This window comes from Pristiophorus japonicus, chromosome 1 (assembly GCF_044704955.1).
Source record: "Pristiophorus japonicus isolate sPriJap1 chromosome 1, sPriJap1.hap1, whole genome shotgun sequence".
Taxonomy (NCBI): domain Eukaryota; kingdom Metazoa; phylum Chordata; class Chondrichthyes; family Pristiophoridae; genus Pristiophorus; species Pristiophorus japonicus.
Genome location: NC_091977.1, coordinates 257,533,502 through 257,559,671, shown reverse-complemented (window position 1 = coordinate 257,559,671; position 26,170 = coordinate 257,533,502). Strand labels below are relative to the sequence as shown.

Sequence of the window (26,170 nt, the reverse complement as noted above, 5' to 3'; positions counted from 1 at the left end):
AAAAAAGTATGAGCCCCTCAACGCCTGATTGTCTGCTCAGAAAAACCGCTAATGTTTGGTAAGTAACGCTGGCGAGAATTTCCACTTTTATGTTAAAACTAATTAAAACTAATCGCCTGGCGAGAAAATGGGCATTGCACCTTCATTCTCGGTGGTTAAGGGGAAACTAAGTGAAACGGGAAGTTCTTACCGGAATGGACAGTAAGAATTTAAAATTTAGCCCAAGGCTGCAGTTGGGCTTGGGGAGGGCGGAAAACTTAAAAAAAAAAATGTCAATAAAAAAAGCCATAAAAAGCATTGCAAAACACTTTTACACCTAATTACCATTTTAAAATTTTAAAAAAATGAAGAACTTTTACCTTACCTTTCTTTGCAGAGTACTCACCTACCACCCTGTTTAAGCAGCTTTTTCAGGGCAGTTCTCTTGGTGATCTGGACGGGCTTCCATTGAGGCCAAACTTAATCCCTGGTGATTTTCTCATCATTGCATGTCGGCAGTTTGGTCCCGGTGGACAATTTCAGATTTGGGTGATACCACTGAAAAACTAAGGGGAAACTTTCACTGGGCGGAAAACAGCTGTAACGGTGAGAAAATCGGCAAGAACCTGCCAAAAATGATAGGAAAGTCTAGCCCTATATGTTTATTAGCCTGCTTAAAGAATCAGTATATCGTAATTTGTTACAAAGATGTACTGTAGCAAAATTTATGGCACCCGCCATAATTAGTTTACAAAAAGTCCAGCAATTTGTGGTGAAGAGGTACACTGTGAGTTTGGATTCCACAAATTATTGGATGACTTGTGTTCGCCTCGACAAAACAGAGAAAATTATAACCTCGCCGGAGCCTCTCCATTGAAGTTCATTGCGAGTTATGAAATTGCTGGATTTGCATCATAAATGCAAATTAATCTCGCCGCTGCCATTTAGGGCTGGTAATTTATATTGTAAGGACCCTGTTAATGACTTGATTTATGGTCCTGACATGAAACCCAGCCTAGGAGGCCCAGAAAAGAGAAAAAGATGAAGCTGTGGAGTCTCACTCCGGCACATAGTGAATTGTTCCTCGAGGTTTTTTTTCTATTTTCGCTGTATTTTTGTGCCAGTCTTGCCATCCACAATCCCATTAGTGTTGGAAGGGAATCATTTTCAGCACACAGAAATGCAAATTAAAATGGATTTCTTTCAGAAAATAATTTTGGGATACAGTATACAAGTAGGAATGTTTGTACATTTTCCACACCCACCCTGCCATTCACTCAAACTTCCCAAGGACCAATACAGCAATTCTCAAACAAAACTGGGTTGCAAGGTCCTCTGCTTGATTTTATTTATTTTTCTTGCTTTTCCTTTTTCTCTCAATCCACTTTCTTTCCCTTTCTTTATTTCTCTAATTTGACTCTAATTTCCTTCTCCATTATTCACTCTGTTTCTCTCTCTATCTTTAAATTTAATTGGTTAAGGAGATAAACCATTGTGCATAACATCATGGGGTCCCAGATGTGATGTTGACATTGCTGGACCATTACGAATTATTACATTTCCACCAATTTGCCTTGCAAATATAGTGCGCTCTGAATGGTTCAATTCACGACGCTTGCCACGAGATGCACCATTCCAGCAACATTTCGACAGTGATTACACTTTAAAAGTACTCCATTGGCTGTAAAGTGCTTTGGGACATCCTGAGGATGTGAAAGGCGCTATATAAACGTAAGTCGGTCTTTCAATGTCTAGGCTATTGTTCCATTTGTTCATCTAACATTTCCAAAGTATAGGAATGCAATATATGACTGAGATAGAGACGGCCATTTCAGGAATTTCTAGCAGTTCAAAAAAGGTCGTATCTTACCAATTTGATTTTTTTTGAAGAAGTCTTCGTCACTGTGAAAGTGAATGAGGGGACATCCGGTAGACATCCTCTACCTGGACTTTTAGAAATCTTTTGATGAGGTAAGTAAAATTGGTGAGTATCTCTCTTTCTCTTTTTCTATTAATTAGATTTTAAATTAGATAAATTTAATTAGAGGGCAGCTCAGTCCTGTGGAGTGCACATCCAGCGGCATGTGGGAAGTCCTGGATGCTTCTCACGGCCTAGACAACCATGTGTGTAGGAGGTGTCTACAGCTTCAACTACTCGAGCTCCGCGTTTCAGAGCTTGAGCGGCGGCTGGAGTCAATACAGTGCATCCGCGAGGCTGAGAGCTACGTGGATAGCATGTGTCAAGAGGTGGTCACCCCGCAGCTTAAAAGCATGCAGGCAGAGGGGATATGAGTGACCACCAGATGGAGTTCCCACCGCTTCCCCCCCCCCCCCGGGTGAGTCCCTCTCGCTTTCAAATCGATATCACTTCTGAGCACTGGTGAGGGCGATGGTGCCTCTGGAGAGTGCAGCCAGAACCAATTTCAAAGCACCACATGTGACTCAACTGCACAGGGCAGAGGGATGAAGGATAAAAGAGCTCTAGTGATAGGGGATTCTATAGTTTGGGGAACAGAGAGGCGTTTCTGCGGCCGCAGACGTGACTCCAGAATGGTATGGTGCCTCCCTCGTGCCAGGGTCAATGATGTCAGAGTGGACGCAAGGCATTCTGGGGGGGCGGGGAAGGTAAATAGCTAGAAGTCGTGGTAACCAACGACATAGGTAGAAAGAGGGATGAGGTCCTACAGGCAAAATTTAGGGAGTTAGGAAGAAAATGAAAAGGTAGGACCTCAAAGGTAGAAATCTCCAGGTTACTACCAGTGCCACGTACTAATGAGTACAAGACTAGAAGGATAGAGAGGATGAACGCGTGGCTGGAGAGTTGGTGTAGGAGGGAGGGCTTTAAATTCTTGAGGCATTGGGACCACTTCTGGGCGAGATGGGACCTGTACAAACGGGACGGGTTGCACCTCAACAGCGCCAGGACCAATATCCTCGCAGGGAGTTTTGCTAGTGCTGTTGGGGAGAGTTTAAACTAGCATGGCAGGGGATAGGGACCTGAGAACAAATTCAATAGGGAAGGAAGTAAAGCAGAAATTGGATAGCAAGAATTTAGAATGTGAATCTGTAAGATACAGGAAACAAGGGTTAGTAAGTAGTAATCAAGGAGGTCTTCCTGTGCTAAATGGTATATATTTAAATGCAAGGAGTATAGCGAATAAAGCGGATGAGCTAAGAGCACAGGTAGACACTTGGGAGTATGACATTATAAGTAATTACAGAAACATGGCTGAAAGAGTGGCAGGTTTGGCAGATCAATATTCCTGGTTACAGGATTTTTAGATAAGACAGAGAGGGGGTAAAAGTAGGGAGGGGGGTCCCAGTATTGATTAAAGAAACTATTACAGCAGTGAGGAGGGATGATGTGTTAGAGGGATCATCGAATGATGCCATATGGGTTGAATGGAAAAATAAAAAAGGGGTGATCATACTGCTGGGCATGTGATTATAGAGCTCCAAACAGTGGGAGGGAGCTAGAGGAGCAAATATATAGGCAAATTGCTGTGAAGTCCAAAAACCATAGGACAGTAATAGTAGGGGATTTTAACTATCCTGATATTGATTGGACAAATATAGTGTGAATGGTATAGAGGGTGCGGAATTCTTAAAATGCTTTCAAGAGAATTCTTTTAGTCAGTGTGTAACAAGCCCAACATGAGAGGGGCAGGTTGAAGGGGTATTAGTGGGAGAGCTCTTTGGTACCAGTGACCATAATTCGGTCAGATTCAAGTTAGTTATGGATAAGGACAAGGATAGACGTGGAATAAAAGTACCAAATTTGGGGAAAATCTAGTTTTGCTAAGTTGAGGAGTGATATGGCCACAGTGGACTGGAAACAGCTACTTGTGGGTAAATCAGTATCTGAACAGTGGGAGGCATTGAAGGAGGAGATCGGAAGGCTCAGGCCAAACATGTGCCCTTAAAGAAAAAGGGTGGGGATAACAATTCTAAAGCCCCTTGGATGTCTAGAGACTTACAGGAGAGGATAAAGAAAAAAAGGGAAGCTTAAGTCATATACCGACAGCTAAACACTATAGAATCTTTGGAGGAATATCGAAAGTTAAGAGGTAAAATTTAAAAAGGATATTAGGAATGTTGAGAGAGCATGAAAAATTCTTGGCTAGTAAAATTAAGGAAAACCCAAATATTAAGAGCAAGGTGGTAACTAAAGAAAGGATAGGGCCTATTAGAAACCATGAGGGTAATCTTTGAGGGAGGCGGAAGATGTTGGTATGGTTCTTAATGAATACTTTGCATCTGTTTTCACAAAGGAAAGGGGCAATGCAGATACTGCTATCGAGGAGTGTAAAATTCTGGATGAAATAAACATAGTGAGAGAGGAAGTACAGGGGGTTTAGCAGCTTTGAAAGTAGATAAATCCCCAGGCCCGGATGAAATGCATCCCAGGCTGTTGAGCAAAGTAAAAGAGGAAATACCAGAGGCCTTGACCATCATTTTCAAGTCCTCTTTGGATTTGGACATGGTGCCGGAGGACCGGAGGACTGCTAATGTGGTACCCTTTTTTTAAGAAGGGAGAAAGGGATAGGCCGAGTAATTACAGGCCTGTCAGCCGAACCTCAGTGGTGGGAAAATTATTGGAAAAAGTCCTGAAAGACAGGATTAAACTACGTGTGGAAAGGCAAGGATTAATTAGGGACAGTCAGCACAGATTTGTTCAGGGAAGATCGTGTTTGACTAACCTGATTGAATTTTTTGAGGAGGTAACCAAGAGGGTCGATGAGGGTAGTGCCTACAATGTAGTGTATATGGACTTTAGCAAAGCTTTTGCTGAGGTTCCACATGGTAGAGGTTAAGGCCCATGGGATCCAGGGCAAAGTGGCTAGTTGGATCCAAAATTGGCTTAGAGGTAGGAAGCAAAGGGTAATGGTTGATGGATGGTTTTGTGACCGGAAGGATGTTTCCAATGGGGTTCCGCAGGGCTCAGTGCTGGGTCCCTTGCTTTTTGTGGTACATATCAATGATCTAGATTTGAATATAGGGAGTATGATTAAGAAGTTTGCAGATGACCACTAAAATTGGCTGTGTGGTTGATAATGAAGAGGAAAGTCATGGACTGCAAGAGGATATCAATCTACTGGTCAGGTGGGCAGAGCAGTGGCAAATGTAATTTAATTCAGAGAAGTGTGAGGTAATGCATTTTGGGAGGGCAAATAAGAACATAAGAAATAGGATCAGAAGTGGGCCATATGGCCCCTCGAGCCTGCTCCGCCATTTAATACGATAATGGCTGATCCGATCATGGACTCGGGTCCACTTCCCTGCCCGTTCCTCATAATAAGGAAAGGGTATACACATTAAGCGGTAGGCTACTTAAAAGTGTAAATGAACAACTTTGAGTGCTTGTCCACAGATCCTTGATCAGGTGGCCTGATCCACCTGGCCTGCTACAATTTAAGCATAACCTCCCTGCTCTTGTATTCTATGCCTCAGCCAATAAAGGCCTTTATTGCTGAGGCATAGAATGCAAGAGCACGGAGGTTATGCTTAAATTGTATAATACTCTGGTTAGGCCACAGCTAGATTACTGCATGCTGCTCTGGTCACTGTATTATAGGAAGGACGTGATTGCACTGGAGATGGTGCATAGGAGATTTACGAGGATACTGCCTAAAATGGAGAATCTTAGCTATGAGGACAGATTAGATAGGCTGAGTTTGTTCTCATTGGAACAGAGGAGGTTGAGAGGAGACCTCATTGAGGTGTATAAAATTTTGAGGGGTCGGGATATAGTGGATAGCAAGGGCCTATTTCCCTTGGTGGAGGGGTCAATTATGAGGGGGCATAGTTTTAAGGTGGTTGGTGGAAGGTTCAGAGGGGATTTGAGGGGAGGCTTCTTCACACAGAGGTTTGTCGGGGTCTAGAACTCACTGCATGGAAGGGTGGTGGATGCAAAAACTCTCACCACATTGAAAAGGTGCTTGGATGGGCACTTAAAGTGCCGTAACCTGCAGGGTTACAGACCAAGAGCTGGTAATTGGGATTAGACTGGATAACCTCTTCGTATCTGCGCCAGCCAACGTCGTAAGTGCTGCAGGGAATCGATTACTGCCAGGGTGATCTCCTGGACTAGTTTCGATCGCCTGGATGGGTCAGAGGAATTTTTCCAGATTTTTTTTTTCCCTGTTGGTCTGGATTTTTATCTGGTTTTTCGCCTTCCAGGATATCACATGGCTCCGGTTGGGGTGGTGTGTAGAATGTTTCGGTGCAAGGAGTGTCGCAGTTGTGTGAAGCGGACTGGTTGGGCTGGGTGCTCTTTACCTTTCCGCCATTGTTCATTGTTCATAGGTTTATATGTAACCTTCAGGGCTGGTGACTGAGGGCCGTGGCTCTTTGCCAGCCGGCGGGGACATGATGGACCGAAATGGCCTCCTTCTGTGCTGCAGATTTCTATGTTTCTAGGTGCTGCATAAGAGGCTTCTATACAAGATAAAATCTTGTGGAATTATTGCTAATCTGTTGCCGTGGATTGAGAAATGGCTGAATGCTCACAGCAGTGGTGTCCCACAGAGATTGGTATTAGCACCTTTGTTCGTTATTTTTATTAATGATTTAGATATAGATGTTGGAGAAATGATCTGCAGATAGGAAACTAGCTTGTAATTAGAGGCCTATTGATTATAATACAAAGCACACCTTTGTGCAAGACCTTGGTTAGCCCACAGTTAGAATACTCATTTTTGATAATCTCACATGGTAGGCAATTATTGAAGCTATGAAAAGGGTGCAGCGGAGGACCACAATACTAATCCCCAATTTATTGAATCTTGGTTGGCAAATGGTCAAAGAGCTGTGATCCTATACTTAAGAGAAGCATAGACTCGGGGGGGGGGCGCGGGGGCATGATTTGATCAAGCTTTATAAGATAATAAAGTGATGAGATTGTATTTGTGTCGACCAATTGTTGTGTAAGGACTGAACTAGGTTAGATGTTGGGAGGTTCCTCTTTTCCCTGAGTTCTCCTATTTCTCATCTACATGCCGCCCCTCGGCAACATCATCTTAAAAACATGTCCGGTTCCACATGTATGCTGACGACACCAAACTTTACCTCACCGATGTCACTCGACCCCTGCACTGTCTTTAATTTGCAACCTTGGTGTCGTGCTTGACACCGAGAAAAGCTTCTGACCAAATATCTGCTCCATAACTAAGATCTCCTGTAACGTTGCCCCTGCTTCAGCTCGTCTGCTACTGAAACCCTCATCCATGCCTTTATTACTTCTAGACTTGACTATTCCAATGCACTCTTAGCCAGCCTCCTATCTTCCACCCTCTGTAAACTTGAGCTTATTCCAACTCACGCCAAGTCACGTTCATCCATCACCCCTGTGCTCGCTGACCTACATTGGCTCCTGGTTGAGCAACGGCTTGATTTTAAAATTCTCATCCTTGTTTTCAAATCCTTCCATGACTCTACCCGTGCCAACCATGCCTTCAGCTGCCAAGGCCCTCGGCTCTGAAATTCCCTGCCTAAACCTCTCCGCCTCTTTACCTCTCTTTCCTCCTTCAAGGCACTCCTTAAAACCTACCTTTTTGACCAAGCTATTGGTCACCTGCCTTAATTTCTCCTTATGTGGCTTGGTGTCAAATTTTTTGTCTTGTAATACTCCTGTGAAGCACCTTGGGTCATTTCACTATTTAAAGGCGCTATATAAATACAAGGTGGTGGTGTTATATTCCAGGGAATACAAGCCTAGTTTATGTAATCTCTCATAACCTAACCCTTGGAGCCTTGGTAACATTCTGGTGAATTTATGTTACACTCCTTCCAAGGCCAATATATCCTTTCTAAGGTGCAGTGCCCAGAACTGTGCACAGTTCTCCCGATATGGTCTAACCAGGGCTTTGTAAAACTGCAGCAATACTTCCATCACTTTATATTCTAGCCCTTTAGACATATAGGCTAACATTCCATTAGCCTTTTTGAAATTTTTTGGACCTGACTTCTACATTTTAGCGATCTGTGTGCATGGACCACTAAAGCACTTTGAGGGAGAAATTCATTATAGCCCAGGATATAGCCTTAACTTTAGAAAAGTTTGAGATTCAGCACCTTGCACTAATGAATCACGCTGCATGCAAAATTAAGTCTCATTGTTTAAAGAAAGGATTGGAGCGCTAAATCAAGCACTAATGGCTTAGCTCAGTGGCATTAGACTCAAAGCACTAAGCAATATCAGGTGTAGTCTAATCGCAAGTCATAATTGCCACAGCTTCGTTCCAGTTCTTAAAGTTCATTGATGCTGCAGGACCTCATTCTAGTGTAGCACTTTGATATGTTGTGAAAATAAAAATGTCACTAATTTTTAGTAGCCACAAAACTCCAGAGACTAAACAACCTTTAAATGACTGAATTCAATGTCAAACTGACAGGAAGCAGTGAAACAGCACCAACCTGACAGCTGCGACTCATTACTCACCATCCCTTTAGGTAGTGCCCCTGGAGCCAGCATCTGCCTGCTTGACACCTCCTATCCCTGTCACTGTTGGTCCGAGGTGCTAAGGTAGGGGGCGATGATGAATTTTGCAGATCGGGCACCTAGTGAGCATTGCATGTTCACTGATGTCACAATCTGCTTGCTGCTAACTCATAGTGGCAGTGCTACAGGGGGCCAGATTTGGCGTGTGCCACTGGATTCCTCTCACCATGGCACTACTACCGCTGGCCCCACCAGGCGCTAACTGGAGGTGCTAAGGCACCGAACCTTTCACCCTTTGAACCTCCACTATTCCTAGCTATTTACCATTTTTTTAAAAATAGTCTGATCTATCTCTTCTTGGCCCAACATGCATGACATCATACTTTCCTGCATTGAAATCCATCTGCCACAGTTTTGCCCACTTAATTAATCTGTCAATGTCTCTTTGTAATTTTATGCACCCATCTACACTACTTACTATGCCACCAATCTTGTGTCATCGGCAAACTTGGATATATGGATCTCACTTGTGTTATCTAAGTCATTACTAAATATAGAGGCACCAGCACAGATATTTGTCACTTCCTTCCAATTCGAGTAAATGCCCGTTATCCCTACTCAGCTTAGCCAGGTCAATAATTTGCCTTTAGTGCATGCGTGTTCAATTTTAGCTAACCGTCTCTTATGTGGAACCTTATCTGGTTTTTCATCTTTCCCAGGAGATTGTGATTCTGGATGGGGTGGGAAGTGCATGTATTGTGACGTACTAGGCATCACAGGCAATAGCGACCAGTAGGTCTTTTCCTGTATGTCATATTGTGTATGTTCATGATCTAGTTTGTGGAATTGCATTCAGCGTCACCTCGTTAAGATGTAATTAAATCTGCCTATTGCAATATTGGAGGAGTGCACATGTGGATACTTCTGAAATATTATGGATATAACAAAAGGAGGGATGTGTTATTGCAACACTCGCAGGCTACACTCTTCTATAAGTAGATATAATGAGCAGTATTAGCAAATATTTGAATGTAAAAGACATGGGGCCTGCTTACAGAGGTGACCAATGCAACTGAACCCAAGAGATTATTGAAGACTGTGTATTGTATTTAAGATGGTCTGTTTGCTTGTGTTCCAGTACAAAGCACATAGAACCAGGCACTATGGTGTATCCTGTGTGTAATGCAGGTGGAGAATTTAGCTTGTGAAGTGTATCACAGATACATAGCTTATCACTTCCATAGATCTAATGGAAAGTATATACATTCTCAATGATGAGTGGAGTTTGGACTCACTCATGAGGGTGATGCAAGCTGTGACAGTTGAACTAATCTAGAGAAACTGTTTAGAGAAGACCCAAAAAATAACAAGCACTTTGAAGCTTTTTTTAAATTGTAAACGTGGAGATTAATATTAGCAAGAACCATATGGTCCAGTAGCAATCTAGTGGCAGGTGAACTCTTTGCCACTAATCAATGCCAAATGCTTTGATTTAGCAAATTATACAAGGGACCGAAATCGCGGCTTCCCATATGAAGTTTCTATGGACCCGGGAAGGCATCGGAAAAGCCCGTTTTCAGCGCGCAATGTGCATGTGCTGAAAACCGGCTTTTCCGATCTGTCAAGCTGGAGCTTGACCGATCCTCTGCATCGCCACATCCAGGACATTCACAAGGGCAAGATTGTGGTATTTACCCATATCTTGCCCAGCGGATGTCCTGAAAACTCTTGCACCTGATAAAAGCAGGTGCATAACCTACTTTTATAGGCATAAGAATTTTAAAACATACAAAAACATAACACAATAAAAGTTAACAAACACATTTTATTGTTTAAAAACCCTGTCCACTATGGTAAGTTTATTTAAAACCATAATATTAAAAACTTTTTTAAAAAATCGGATAAATATTTTTTTTGCAAGACATTAATAACTTTAATTTAAATTAATCTTAAATATGTAGTGTATATTTTCTATTTTTTGTTAGTGTTTTGGTGTTTGGGGGGCTGTTTCTCAATCATAATAGTGAGAACTCCTACTTACGGAGTTCCCATTATTATGAATGAGAAAATACTGTACCATAATTTGCTGCCCAGAGCCATGCGACTGCAACTCCAGCTTACGGACATCCCAACGTGCACGCGCTGCGATGCGCAGGGAGTAAAGGCCTCAGGACCGGGATCTCGAGTGGGCACAGCAGGAACAGGTAAGTGTGCATTTATTTCCCTTTCTTCATTCGTTTGCCCGCGAGAAAACCTCGACCGGGATTTCTAGGCCATATAGTTGCTCCATTGAGGGCATGAATTCAGTTGTGCCCAGGTGAACAGTGGCAAAAATAAAATAGCTGTTGCAGTGATGAGGGCTAGTCACAACAATGGCTAGTTTTGTGTGGTGGAGGGCGGGGAGTGGGTGGTGGGGTGGGGTTTGCGGAATCAGAATTGGAAATGGACTAAAATTTGTACTGACTTGACTTGATCTGTTCGGATAGACAATTGAAGATTGTCTGGGTGCTCAGTAGAATTTGGATTTGCTGAACTAAGACCACACAAACTCCCTGCAAAATCAGTATGAAAACTGTCTGCTGATAACTTTAACGTCTTACAGAAATTTACAGCACAGAAGGAGGCAATTCGATCCATCGTGTCCGCGCCGGCTGAAAAAGCACTATCCAGTGTAATCTCACTTTACAGCTTTTGGTCATTAGCCTTGTAAGTTACGGTACTTCACGTGAGTCTTGTATTATATAATCAAAGCTTGAGTTAATGCATCTGTATCGTGTATATCAAATTACTGTTTTTTTTCATGAATACAGGTGATGCTGCAGGACCCCACCTTTGCACTCCCATACTGGAATTTTGCAACTGGAGGAAACACCTGTGACATCTGCACTGATGACCTCATGGGAGCCAGAAGCAATTTTGACCCGACTCTCCTAAGTCCCAACTCTATCTTTTCCCAATGGCGCAATCTATGTGAAAGTTTGGAAGACTATGATACCCTGGGAACTATTTGCAATGGTAACCATTTTACGAATAATATGAAGGGAAAATTTATATGATATATAAAACATGAATATCTGTCTTTTATCAGGTTAAAAACTAGAAGACTTTGCCCTCTAAAGGGGAAACTATGAAATAAATATTACACCTGGCAGACTGCATGGTCATATGCTTTTCCAATTGATAAAAGTTGCTTCTTGTGGGAGAGTGCACTTTACTGCGCAGTGGCTCAGAGGGTAGCACTGTCGCATTGGAGTCAGAAGGTTGTGGGCTCAAGTCCCACTCCAAAGACTTCAGCACATAAATCTAGGCTGACACTGCAGTGCAGTGCTGAGGGAGTGCTGCACTATCGGAGGTGCCGACTTTTGCATGAGACGTTCAACCGAGACCCCATCTGCCCTTTCAGGTAGACGATAAAGATCCTATTTCGAAGAGCAGAACAGAGGAATTACCCCCATGTCCTGGCCAATATTTATCCCTCAACCAACATGACACAGACAGATTATCTGGTCATTATCACATGTAGGAGCTGTTGTTTGTGGGAGCTTGGGGTGTGCAAATTGGCTGCCATGTTTTCTACATTACAACAGTGATTACACTTCTAAAGTATTTCACTGGCTGTAAAGCACTTTGAGACGTCCGGTGGTCATGAAAAGTGCTATAGAAATGCAAGTCTTTTTACTCCTTGGGCTTTTGGAGACCAGAGAATTATCCTCATTGCTTTCACTTCTTTGAGTATAAGAGTAAATATGTCCTATTGCAATTATATAGGGCCCTGGTGAGACCACACCTGGATTATTGTGTACAGTTTTGGTCTCCTTACCTAAGGACTGATATACTTGCCATTGAGAGAGTGCAACAAAGGTTCACCAGACTGATTCCTGGGATGGGGGGATTGTCCTATGAAGAGAAATTGAGTAGACTAGGACTATATTCTCCAGAGTTTAGAAGAATGAAAGATGATCTCATTGAAATATACAAAATTCTTACAGGGCTTGACAGGGTAGATGCAGGGAGGATGTTTCCCCTGGCTGAGGTGCCTAGAACCAGGGGTCGCAGTCTCAGAATAAGGAGTTGGCCATTTAGGACTGAGATGAGGAGAAACTTCTTCACTTAGAGGGTGGTGAATCTTTGGAATTCTCTACTCCAGAAGGCTGTGGAGGCTCAGTCTTTCAATATATTCAATACGGAGAACAATAGATTTTTTTTGAATATTAATGGAATCAAGGAGTATGGGGAGAGTGCAGGAAAGTGTTGAGGTAGAAGATCAGCCATGATCTAATTGAATGACAGAGCAGGCTTGAGGGGCCAAATGGCCTATTCCTGCTCCTAATTCTTATATTCTTATGTTTTGAGAACTATGCTCAGAGATTGTGAACTAAAATCATGATTTTTGGAAATGTACGAATTTGCTGAAACAATGGGGGGAATTTTAACCTCTCCAGGAGTGGCGGAGGGTTAACTTCTTAAACCTGAAACCTGACCACAACCCAGGCAAGTTGGGGGCTGGTAAGTAATCTGTTCTTGTGGAGGGTCAGTAATTTAAATATGTTAATGAGGCTCCATGCCTCAGATTAGAACTACATTTTAGATTTAACAGCACAGACCTCCGCATTCCCTGGGTTTCTCAGGCTCCAAGCCCCTCCCTGTAAATATCTGGGTGGGTGTGATTCATTCACAGTATATGCCACCAGAGATCATATGATGCTCTTGCACGGCATAGTTTACCCCAGAGACCAATCACGGCGCAATAAAATGCTGAGAAGAGACAGCTTAACTCGGATTGAGATGTGGCATTGGAAGGTAAGTGAGCTGCAACTTCTGAAATCACATTAAATCAACACAACATTGGAAAAACAAATTTTTAAACGGCTGCAAAAAGTAATCTTTAGTGTCTGCATATCCCTTTTTCCACAGAAATGTCGCCGAAAGATTGAAGGAAAAGATTGCAAAATTTTATTCCCCAGGATCCATCTGCCTCCTTGTCTTTCCCTGCTGAATAAGTTATGGGTGAGGAAGTAGGGAAGGAACAAATGCATATCCTTGATGCTCTAAGTTAATATGCATGGTCTGAGTTAACATGGTTAATCATTGGGTTTTGAAGAAGAAGAGCACATTTAAGCAAGTGGTAACCTTTCCTATGCAGGAAGGTGACCAGTTGCTTGAGTGATCCCATTGATGGCCTCCTGCACCCTGGGGAAGCCCGCAATCCTATGGAAATTAATGCACCTGTCTCTCTTTGCTGTGTAGGGCCCACATCATATTTAATGAATGTAAATGCCCTGTGGAAGAGAGCATCTGCTCCTGTTGAATGCAGGACCTCGCAGCCCCATTCCATTGCCTGACTGGAGGAATCAGAACTGTAGAAATAGAGGGCCAGCATTGCCTTGATTGCCACTGACCAGGTGTAGGGAATCGGGAACCTACAGCTCGTGCGCAGTCAATCCAATGGTTTACCCAGCAGACCAACCACCTGGCACTATAAAAAGCAGAGAAAAGACACCATAACTCAGATTGAAGGTAAATGAGCTACAACTTCTGAAAACACAACAAATCAACTTTAAAAATTAACAATATTGGAAAAGCTACTTTTTAGAAGGCCATAAAAATTAATCTTTATTATTTGCATATCCCTTCTTTCCACAGAAATTTCACAAAGATTTAAGGAAAAGATAACAGTTTTGTTCCCCAGAATCCATCTGCCTCCTGTCCTTCCCTTGCCACTGATGAGGTGTAGGGACAAAAGGCACACTGTGATGTTGTCCTTTAATTTGGGGAAATACCTCTATCGCCGCATGATTGAAATGTTATATTTATTTAGTGGGCATTTGTTCATAATTAAACCAGTGCTTTATAAAGGAAAGCATAATTATATACCAGGAATACTCAGCAGAAAATTAAACAATGGGCCAAAATTGCTGTCAGAGCCTTCCCGCAGCGGATGCCTCTGACCGAAATTTTTTTTACTGAAGTACCCCGAAATTTTCCGGTTACGGTCCAAGGCATAGAGGCCCATGTATCCAAGGAGCATATGTGTATCCTGTGTAAGTGGTTTTGCCCTTGGTGATTTCGAATCATCCCCTTACAACAGTCGTTAGATCTGGGAATTATAGTAGTGAACAGAATACTCAGTTATAGACAGATCTTTCGGTCTCAACCGTCACAATGCTTTTATTCAAGATAAAGAACACACCTGCTTCCAGTAAAATACACCCTGGTGGCATAAAACAAACACAGTACAACACACAACACTGGCCCATCTGAGCAGGCCCCTATCGCAAAGTACCCACGACTAAAACACCCCTGCTTGAATCAGTAGTGCACCACTGAATCTATCCAACAGAATGTGCGTTGGCCTATTCTCCCCACGCAGAACCTCCCCACTAAACCCCTAAGGCTTGGTTGGGACACATGACATCCCTTCACACTATGCGGTGGTCTTTAAGGATGTGTGGGTTGGGATAAAGCTCACCAGTTACACCTCTGACTTACTCGCTGCTTCTCCCGATGAGGCGTATCTTCTGGTTCTGTATCAATCTGTGGTTTCCAAGTCCCAGTCTCGGGGTCAGCTTCCCAGTCGAAATAGCGAGGCTCTCTTTGCTTGTAACCGATGGTTTCTTCTCTCCGTCCCAGATGGAGTGTTCGGTCCTTGAGTGTGTTGAACGAAGCAAGCAAGCATAGAAGAGGAGAGAGAGAGAGAGAGAGAGAAATGGCAGCAAACTGCCTTCTCTTATACCTGAAAAATGCCTTTTAATCTTCGCGCCAAAAACCAGTCCTTTGCCTGAGGCAGTCCAACTAAAGAGCAATGAAACACATCTCCGGCTTGTGCCTTTGTTACCGGGCTCTTCCTGGGGATAAAGGCTCCAAGGATTCTGGGTGGCCAATAGCTTCCTTTGTCCTGAGGTTCCCACGCTCCAGGGCTATCTTATCCAGGATGATGGCTTGAGCATTGACCAGTTTACCTGATCTCTCACTGATGGGTTCCCATTACATGACAAAAGGGTCCTCCATCAACCATCTACCTGCGATGAGGTTCCTGTTTACAGTCATTGCCCCATCCCAGACTATCCCCGCCCATCTGATGTGTATTCCTGTGGAACATCCCTGGGCTTGTCCCAGTCATGCTGTCAGCTCTTCTGCAGTAAATTAAATATGGAAAAGCAATGTCCAAAACTTAAACTCCAAAATCCTGAAGTCTGTGTCAATGTTTACATCGATGCTTACACCTGGGATCACGTGGGCCTGGACCACCATTCACAGTGTAGTATTCTCCCATTACTATCAATGAGAATAGCCCTAAAATCAAACAAAATACAAACATAAACTTTTAAAAACACTTCACTTTTTAAAAATGAATAGAAAATACATTAAATTAAATGTTTTTAAAAAAAAATGTTTTACTGGAGTTAATAAATAAACTTACCTTCACAGACGGGGTTTTTAATATAAAAGTAAGTAAGAATATTTCTTTTTTTCTAACTTTTATGCTGGTAAAAGCAGGCCTTGCACGCCTAAACCCGGAACTTGCGGAGCCTCTTGGGCAAATGTGCACATCGTACGCACCCGGAAAGGCCGCAATTTCAGGGCCAATATCTTCGGTTCATGCACAATTTAAAATTGCTTTTACAACAATAACAAAATGATTCCTGAAATGGATACCTTTTATGAGAAAATAAATGTATATAATATACTAACACAAAAGTGTTACATATATTCATGATTGGCTCAGAATTTCCACGGTCCACTAAATATCTCGATGCCCATGGGTTGTGGTATAGAACATGATCTCCTCAGGATCAGAGCAGCTGTGCAGGAAGTAATTTAGAAGAAGTGAGGCAGAGAGTGAGCTTCCTCAACATGGTTGTTCTTATAGTCCTTATTTTGAACCATATTTCTTGGGGCAGTTGCTTGCCAACTGCAGGCTTCTTCAAATAGAAGCCCAGAATTGATGGCTACATTCAAAGATACAGAAGTGGTAAAGTTATGATACCAGAACTGAGAGGTTATACTTATCAGGAAAGATGGAACAGGCTGGAGCTCTTCTCTCTAGAAAAAATGTCCAAGAGGTGGACCTGATGGACATCTTTAAGATTGTGAAAGGGTTTGATAGAGTAGACAATGAGAAGATGTTTCTACCTGTGGGGGAGACCAGAACCAGTGGCCATAGATATAAGATAGTCAGTAATAAATCCAATTGGGAATTTAGGATAAATTTCTTTACCCAGAGAGCGGTGATAATGTGGAACTTGCTACCACAGGGAATGGTTGAGGTGAATAGTATAGATGCATTTAAGGGGGAGCTAGATAAATACATGAGGGAGAAGGAGGTGCTGATCTGGTTAGATGAAGAAGGGTGGGAGGAAGCTCTTGTTGGGCATAACTGCCAGTATTGACCAGTTGAACCGAATGGCCCTTTTTTGCTTCAGCCTGTCCCGAGCTGATTTTACCTATTATGTATTTTTATTCCAGAGGTCCCGTGAGAGGTAGGCCACCATATCAGGTCATCCTTCGTGTTGGCAAAATGCTTCCTTGGCAAAGCTCAGTCAACACATGCGCCGTTCCTCCGGCAGCGCCTCCAAACAACATTAGTTCTCTCAACTCTCTTGGAAGAGGTGATAAAATTGGTTTTGTCATGTATCTCACACTACTGTACATAACTGTATCTTACCATGCTATACATGACTGTAACTAGATATGACCTGTAACCACAAGCATACTTTACCACCAGGGGTGCACTTGCAGGAGACACTGCATACCTGTCCCACACAGGTATATAAAGGTAGGTCTCAGGCAAATGTGGCGCTCGAGAGCTGTGAAATAAAGGTGCAGGTCCAGAGTGACCTTGACTTCAGCATGTGCCTCGTGTAAGTCTGTACTGCAGGGTCAGGACTTTACAGTGGTGATGAGTTACAGGATCATAGAATCCACAGAATGGCTACCAACGGCTCAGATGAGAAATACAATGCTGGAGACAATTGGGAGGACTTTATAGAAAGTCTCCAGCAAAGCATTGTAACCAAAGACTGGTTGGGTGACGATAAGGCAGACAAGAGAAGAGCCCATCTCTTGACCAGCTGTGGCTCGAAAACATACGCCTTAATGAAGGACCTGCTGGCATCCAAGAAACCAGCAAGCAAGTCATTTGAGGAGTTGAGCACACTGGTGAGAGATCACCTGAAGCCAGCGAGCAGCCTACACATGGCCAGACACAGGTTCTACAACTACAGACACTGTGTGGGCCAGAGCATGCCCGACTTTGTGGCGGAACTTCGGAGGCTGGCTAGTTTATGTGAGTTCTCCGATGAACTAAGGAGAGAAGTACTGAGAGACTTTTCTATTGAAGGAATAGGCCATGCAGGCATATTCCGAAAGCTTATAGAGACCAAGAACATGACCCTAGAGGCAGCAGCACTGGTCGCACAGACATTCTTGGCAGGAGAAGAAGAAACGAGGTTGATCTATACTGCGGGTACGACAACTAACAAAACATCGGAACAAGGGGTTCACAGTGTGAAACAAGCCGCTAGCCCCACACACAGACAAAGACAGGAGAGCAGGCCTTCAACAGCAGGCAGTGGAGCCAGAAGCCATCAAGGACCACATGAACGGCTGTTCACACCTCATCAGCCCACAATGCGAGCAATCAACTGCAGACTGAGAAGCTCAAGAAAGATCAGCCAGACGCAGCTCATCCTTCAGAAACAATGGAAGCGGTCTGTGTTGGAGATGTGGGGGAAGGCACTCAACAAGGGGGTGTTGATTTCAGCATGCTGTTTGCAGAAACTGCAACTATACAGGGCATCTGGCTCGCATGTGCAGAAAAACAGCAGCTCAGCTGGTATACGAATTGGAAGGGTCGGAAAGCGGACCAGAAGACGTTGGGGACCGTGCCCGGGACGTCGAGGCACAGCGGGTCAACACGATCAATATCTATTGTTCTTACAACAAGATGCCTCCAATAATGATGAGGATTCTACTCAACGGGATACCCGTCAACATGGAACTGGACACTGGAGCAAGTCAATCTCTCATGAGCGTCCAACAATTTGAACAGCTGTGGTCGCACAAAAGCAACAGACCAAAACTCACAAGGATCGACACCAAACTAAGGACCTCTACCAAAAAAATCGGCCCAGTCCTTGGCAGCGCCATACTCTCAGTCACACACAAGGGACGGTGAACCGACTTCTCCTGTGGATTGTCCCCGGAGATCTCCCAGCACTTTTGGGGAGAAGCTGGCTGGCAAAACTAAATTGGAAATGGGATGATGTTCACGCCATGTCGTCAGAGGAACGGACCTCCTGCTCAACAGTTCTAAGTCATTTTGAACATCTCTTTCAGCCAGGTGTGGGCACCTTCAAAGGGGCTAAAGTTAAAATCTACATCATACATGCCAGACCGGTCCATCACAAGGCTAGAGCTGTGCCTTATGTGATGAGGGAAAAGATTGAACACGAACTGGACCGGATTCTGTGGGAAGGCATTATCTCATCCGTGGAATTTAGCGACTGGGCAAGTCCCATCGTCCCCATCATGAAGCCTGATGGATCCATACGAATCTGTGGGGATTACAAATCTACCATAAACAGGGTCTCCCTACATGACCAATACCCGCTGCCCAGAGTGGAGGACCTATTTGCCACGTTGGCTGGAGGAAAACTTTTCTCGCAACTAGATCTCACATCTGCGTTTATGACACAAGAACTGACCGAAGAGTCTAAGCTACTCACCACCATCAACATACAACGAGGCCTTTTTATGTACATTCAAGCCCCATGCGGCATCAGGTTGGCAGCTGCTATATTCCAGCGCAACATGGAGAGTCTGCTCAAGTCCATCCCGGGGATGGTTGTGTTTCAAGATGACATACTCATCACGGGCAGGGACACCGACTCCCATCTCCGCAATTTGGAGGAAGTACTAAGTCGATTGAATCGGGTAGGCCTAAGAGTTAAGAAATCCAAGTGTCTGTTTCTCGCGCCTGAGGTTGAATTTTTGGGCAGAAGGATTGCCGCTGATGGAATCCGCTCAACAGAATCCAAAACTGAAGCAATTCGTCTGGCACCCAGGCCCTGGAATGTCTCGGAACTGCGCGCCTTTCTCGGGCTACTCAATTACTTTGGGAACTTTATGCGGAACTTGAGCACGCTGCTGGAGCCTCTCCACGTGCTACTCAAAAAGGGATGCGATTGGTTTTGAGGCGACGCCCAAGAACGCGCCTTCAATAAGGCACGCAACCTTCTATGTTCCAACAGTGTTTTAGCCTTTTTTGACACGGGTAAAAAGCTAGTTCTTACATGTGTTGCGTCAGCGTATGGGGTCGGGTACGTTTTACAGCATGTCAGTGGTGCGGGTAAATTACAACCCATAGCTTATGCCTCCAGGTCACTTTCGCGGGTGGAGCGCCGGTATGGTATGGTGGAGAAGGAGGCGCTCGAATGTGTGTACGGTGTCAAAATACCTTTTTGGGGCCAAGTTCGCAATAGAAACCGACCACAAACCCCTCACGTCCCTGCTATCCGAGTGCAAGGCAATAAACGGCAACGCCTCTGCGCGCATTCAGCAGTGGGCACTCATGCTGGCGACTTACGACTACACAATAAGGCACAGACAACTGTGCTGACGCGCTTAGCAGGCTATCCCTGGCGACTACGGAAGGGTCCGACGCACAGGACTGTGAGATGGTCATGGCAATCAATGCCTTTGAATCCGCAGGTTCGCCCATGACGGCTCGTCAAATCAGAGCCTGGACAACCAGCGACCCCACGTTATCCTTAGTCAAAAGATGTGTTTTAACTGGTGACTGGGCAGAGGCTCACGATGCCTGCTCCGAGGAGATCAAACCTTTCCATAGGCGCATTCATGAACTATCACTACAGGCAGACTGCCTGATGTGGGGCAGCCGAGTAGTTATGCCCTTGCGAGGCAGAGAGGCGTTTGTCCGGGAGCTCCACCGCGAGCACCCAGGGTTTCGTCTTTATGAAGGCCATAGCCAGATCCCACGTCTGGTGGCCTGGCATTGACGCGGACTTGGAGCTCTGCGTCCGGCGGTGCACCATTTGTGCCCAACTCTAATGCCCCCAGGGAAGCCCCTGGTCCTGGCCCACCAAACCGTGGTCGCGGGTGCATGTAGACTCTGCGGGCCCATTCATGGGCAAGATGTTCCTCGTAGTCGTCTATGCATTTTCAAAGTGGATCGAGTGCACCATTTTAAACTCGAGCACCATCTCCACCACTGTGGAGAGCCTTAGAACCACGTTTGCAATGCACAGAATTCCTGACATATTGGTCAGTGGTAATGGTCTGTGCCTAAATGCAATATCAAGGAGCATGGAGGAGTCTGCTCCAGCCTTGTACAGGGCTTTGTGCCAAGTTTGAAGCCCATCCCTTCCAGTGTGGAAATGGTGGGCTGATCCACACTTGTGGAGCAAACCATCATGCTGCATCTGATGGCTGATGTCTCAGCTTCCATTGCATCACAAGCAGATGCCACTCAATGTCTGAGTGCTGCAGTGGAAGCTCAGACTGCTCTCGTGCAAGCTCAGCTTTCTACCATGCAAGTTCAGCTTCCTGCCACACAAGCTCAGAGTGCTACCATCATGGCTCTGGGTTACATTGTTCAAATGGGCTTGCAGGGTGTCACAGCAATCTGTCCTCCAACAGCTGGCTAGGATTGCTGAAGCGCTGCCCGGGAGAGTGGCAGTGGCCCCATGGAGCACGAACTTCCTGTCCTCCCTCATTCGTCCTCCCATCGCAGCTACTCCGCTAGTGCCCTTGCTGTTGCCTGCCAGCCAGCCAGTCCAGACTGCTGTAGCCCATGCCAAGGTGATGGGCCAAGTAACTCATGCCTACTCAGCCCACAACTGCTCGAGGTCGTCTTGCAAGTTCATCTGCAGTCTCACCCACTGAAAGTCATCAGCCTTCCACCAGCCTTGCTGCAGCCACTGAGGTAGCACTGCATAGGAGCACTAGGACAGGCAAATGTACATGAAGACCGGCACTAAAGGAATGCTCACAGGTGACTAGTTGAATTTTGATTGAAAATATTACAATGATTTGATTCATAAAATTGGTTTGAAATGTTTGTTTTGTGTAGGTTTTTATTGTGGCCAGGAGGACACTGTGGTGATCAGTAACAGAGGGAAGATAAGGTGTGGGACTGTTGGTGTATGTTGAATTGGGATTGCGTTTACTGATCCTGCAATCGATTGAGTCGATCACGGAGAGCTTGGGCAGAGAGGGGCTGCCTGGGTTGCTGCTCCTCAGCTGCCCCTCTTCCCCAGAATAGCTAGTGGCAAGGGCTGTACCCGCATTATGGTGATGTTGTGGAACATGCAGCAGACCACAATGAATCTTGAGACATGTTCTGGTGAGTACTGCAAGGATCCTCCAGAGCAGCAGCATTGCTTAAGAGCACGAATGGTCTGCTCTGTCAGATTCCGTCTGGCAGCATGGCTTTCATTGTATGCATGCTTGCCCATGTGCGCTTGGGTTGCGCAGCGGAGTCATGAGCCAGGTACTCAGCGGATAGTCCTTGTCGCCCAGTAACCAAACTCTGGTTGGTCGTGGTAACTCAAATGTTGATGGTACAGATAATGCAGCAGAATGAAGGCAACATGGCTGCTGCCAGGATACCGCATTGACCTGCATGATGCACTAAGTATGGTCGCACCCCAGCTGGACATCGAGGGAGTGGACACCCTACCGGTTGCAGTACATCTCCGAATTGAAATGGGATGCCTGCAAAGCGACGTGCGTGCAGTCAATGGCGCCTTGCACCATGGGGAAGCCTGCTATTGTGGCAAAACGTGCTCGCCCTACCTGCTTCTCTCTGGCAAGAGAGAATGAAATGTATTCAGCTCTCTTTGCATACAGAGCCTCACTCACCTCCCTGTGCAGGAGTGGATGGCGAACATGGAGATGTGACCTGCTCCAGCCTGGAAGGAACCTGACACAAAGGTTCAAATGCACGGTCACCTTCACAGCCACTGGCAATACCGTCTTCGCCCTGGACTGAGGCTGCAGGTCTGCCTAAAGCGGGTGGCAGATTTCAGCAAGCACCACCTTAGTACAGCAAAGACATCGCACACACTGTTCGTTATTGAGGTAGGAGATTTGTCCCCTGAAGTCCCTGGTGGATATGGCCTCCTGCTGGGAGCACTTCTTCCCCTTCCCTCTCTTCCAGCAGCTTGTCCTGCTCTGTGTCGCCTCTGCCCATTCTCCCTGTCATGCTGCAGGCCAAGGGGGATACAAACTACTGCACCATATCTGGGAGCTACTGGTCTGAGCAGACCCCTTGCAAGTCAGTAGCAAGTGCCGCTAGACGTTAGGCAACTTTAAAGAAATCTAGAAATAAACAAATACTTGGACAAACTCAGCAACAGCCAGTAGAAATCAATCAGCAACTTGTGAGTAGGTGATGATCCCTTTTAAATAGTGCAGGTGGGTGTTCCTTCCTGCTGCTGAATGCATGTTCAGCTGTGGGAGGTTAATGGAGGGCGTTCGATCCAGGGCGTTGAAAATGCAGCACTGGCATCAAATCAGTGTTGTAAGCTGATTGACGTCACGATCTGCCTATTCTGCTTCCTTCCAGTGCACACTCCCAGTACTGACGCAAACGCCCTCACCAAAATGGCATCTGGTGTGGCCCACACCAGAAATGTGCCCATGCTGCTCATATGCCATTTTGATCCAAGATGGCACCTGTGGCGCACAAACAACGTGTGGTATGTAACCGGAAAATGATTGAAGTACATTAAAGGGAAGTCACAGGTTCTGAAGTATATTGTTTACATTTAACACAAGCATTCTACATTAAAATGTGGCAAAATAATGGCACAGTTCAGATATAGTAAAATGGCTTTCTGCTATACAAAAACTTTGAGGGAAAAAATTCCTCTAGTCTGAAACATCATTCTTTATTCAAGTTCTCTAGCTCGCATCACAGTTAGTTAAGGGAACCCACTTCAATCAGCAGCATTTTATTTCTTGCTGTCACCAATTTTCTCCCCTTTACTTCCTCCTTCTGAAGGTTTTGGTTCCTTTGCTGGATTGTGCCCACCCCTGACACTCTCACCTGCACTGCCAGCAGGGGCTATTAGATGGCAACCAGGAGCAGAGACCTGGGAAGTCCCGTCTGTGAGAGCCTGGCGTACTACCCTTCTGCTGCTAGCGTGTTTCAGCAGAGATATCTAAGGGTTATTTTCACTGTGCTGCTCGGCCCGTGGCTTTGGGTGGGTGTCCTCCTTCACCTGTTTCATAAGAACATAAGAAATAGGAGCAGGAGTAGGCCACCTGGCCCCTCGAGCCTGCTCCACCGTTTAATAAGATCATGGCTGATCTGATCATGGACTCAACTCCACTTCCCTGCCCGCTCCCCATAATCCTTTATTCCCTTATTGCTCAAAAATCTGTCTATCTCCGCCTTAAATATATTCAATGACCCAACCTCCACAGATCTCTGGGGCAGAGACTTCCATGGAATTATGACACTCTGAGACATGAAATTCCTCCTCATCTCAGTTCTAAATGGGCAACCCCTTATTCTTAAACTATGCCCCCTAGTTCTAGATTTCCCCCCTTAGCTTATTCTGGATAAACTGGACGTTTGCTGTTGTAAGGATCATGCCATTTCTTCTCAAGACAATAATGTGAAAGGACCAGTCTTGAATAAAGAAATTGGTTTATTGCTATACTTGAAGTACTGAATATCTATTATATTAATTCAAAGATGCTGTAATTCAATTTTCCTTTAAGTGCAAAGCTAAACTGCCCACCAATGCTAAATATAGTATCAATCGAGTGTGAAGGCCCGAACTGCCTCTGAAACAAATTAGAATGATACTACAGTATTAGCTCCAGGGAGTCTCGCTTCGCTTCTTTCTGGTGTCAGATCAGATCCTAAAACTAGATTCAAGCTTCATTTTCTCCTATAACTGCATTATTGGTGTGAAGAGAAATTGCTTCACATTCTGTGAATGCACCCTTGGAGATATTTACATATTCAAGGTATATAGGGAAATGTGTACACTGCAGTATATTTGTATGAACATGGTGCAGATATTTCACCTAAAATTAACTTTTGAAACTTAAAGCTATTGTTTAAAATCGAAGAACCTATTATAAAGTAACATTTCTCAAATCGAGCAATACAAAATAACATTTCATTTCAGAAAGCTTTTAGCAAGACTGTATTGCACATTTCTTATCTATAATTTGTTTATTTCAGTTCTCGTCTCCATATTTCGCAATATATGATCAAAATGGGTCGAGCAAAATTGCAAGGCATCAGTCGACCTTGACCAGCTGACAAACCTACAATCTTAACCTTTCGTACAAATGATATTTCCCTGCTGCAATAAAGTGGGAACCTGTGCTAACTTCTCCATACTGTTGATTTCATCCAGGCACTGAGGGTGGTCCTATTCGGCGGAATCCAGGTGGGAATGTTGCTAGACCAATGCTGCAGCGTCTTCCTGATGCTCAGGATGTAGCAAAGTGTTTAGACGTATCTGCTTATGACACACCACCTTTCTACTCCAATTCAACAGATAGTTTCCGAAACACGGTGGAAGGCAAGTATATTTGCAGGATTGATTAAAGATACTGTTACAGCACTAGAAATGGATGATGCACTTGAAGGATCAAAGACACAATCTATTTGGTCAGAAATAAGGAACAATAGGGGAGCTATTATGTTGCTGGGTATATAGAGGCCACCAAATAGTCGGAAGGAGATAGAGATGAAAATTTCAGAAAGATGCAAGAACTGTTGAGTAGTGATAATGGGGAACATCAACTATCCTAAAAATAATAATATAAAAAGAAAAGAAGGAAGAATTCCTGAATTGTGTACAAGAGAACTTTCTTGATTGGCATGTTGCCAGCCTAACAAGGAAGGAAGCAGTGCTGGATCTAGTCCTTGGGGAAAGAAGTGGGGCAAGTGGGCCATGTTTTAGTGGGGGAGCATTTGGGAGACAGTGATCACAATCATTAGGTTCAGAGTAGTTTTGGAAAAGGACAAGGAACATTGAAAGTGAAAATACTCAACTGGAGGAGGGTTGATTTAAGTGATTGATAAAACAGTAAATGGGAGGCCTTCAAAGAGGAGATAGTTCAGGTACAGAATGGACATGCTGCCATGAGGAGCATACAAAGTGAGAGGTCCCTGGATGAGTAAAGATATAGGGGCCAAAATTGCCCCTTTTAAATGGGGCACAATGGCCTTTTCGCCCGGGGGCGGTTGGCAGTAGCGCCTCAGGCAAAATTGCCCAGAGATTTTGGGGTAGATTTGCCGGTAGCACCACGCCCCATGGTTGGTGCCCCAGGCCGGCGCGCAACAGGTGGTGACATCATCATCGTACGCACTGACTCCTTTACGGCTCATGGGGGAAATTGCGAGACCAGCTTCGTGGGGCGCTGACATCCACCCGGAGCACCCCTTAAAGGGGAGGCCGTGTGCGTCCTGGGACACCATTTTATTTTGTCGGCCAACTCTTCAGTTGGCCCGACAATGGCAGTCATCGCTTTGACCTGGCCACCTTCATGCACCCGGCACACTCTTTTGGGTGCCAGGCTGCTGGCCCAGTCGAGTGCGTCCCTAGTGGCCCAGTGGCAACCATCAAAAAGGGCCTGAAGAATGCGCAGCGGCCCTCCCCTTTAACTAAAGAGGAGAGTCATTGTAGCATGTCAGCGCTTCTGTGTAACGCTGACCTCTTCAGAGCGGCGCTGCAACCTCTGGAGCGCCCCTCCAAC

At 44.9% G+C, this 26,170-nt stretch overlaps 1 protein-coding gene across 1 annotated transcript in view; it reads left to right on the top strand.

Moving 5' to 3' along the window:
- LOC139246444 (5,6-dihydroxyindole-2-carboxylic acid oxidase-like) overlaps positions 1-26,170 on the top strand; it is a 49,442-nt gene that overhangs the window by 7,428 nt on the left and 15,844 nt on the right. Inside the window, exons 2-3 of the mRNA XM_070871417.1 lie at positions 11,230-11,434; positions 24,823-24,990. Coding sequence (XP_070727518.1) covers positions 11,230-11,434; positions 24,823-24,990 — 373 coding nt within the window. The remainder of the gene's footprint in view (positions 1-11,229; positions 11,435-24,822; positions 24,991-26,170) is intronic.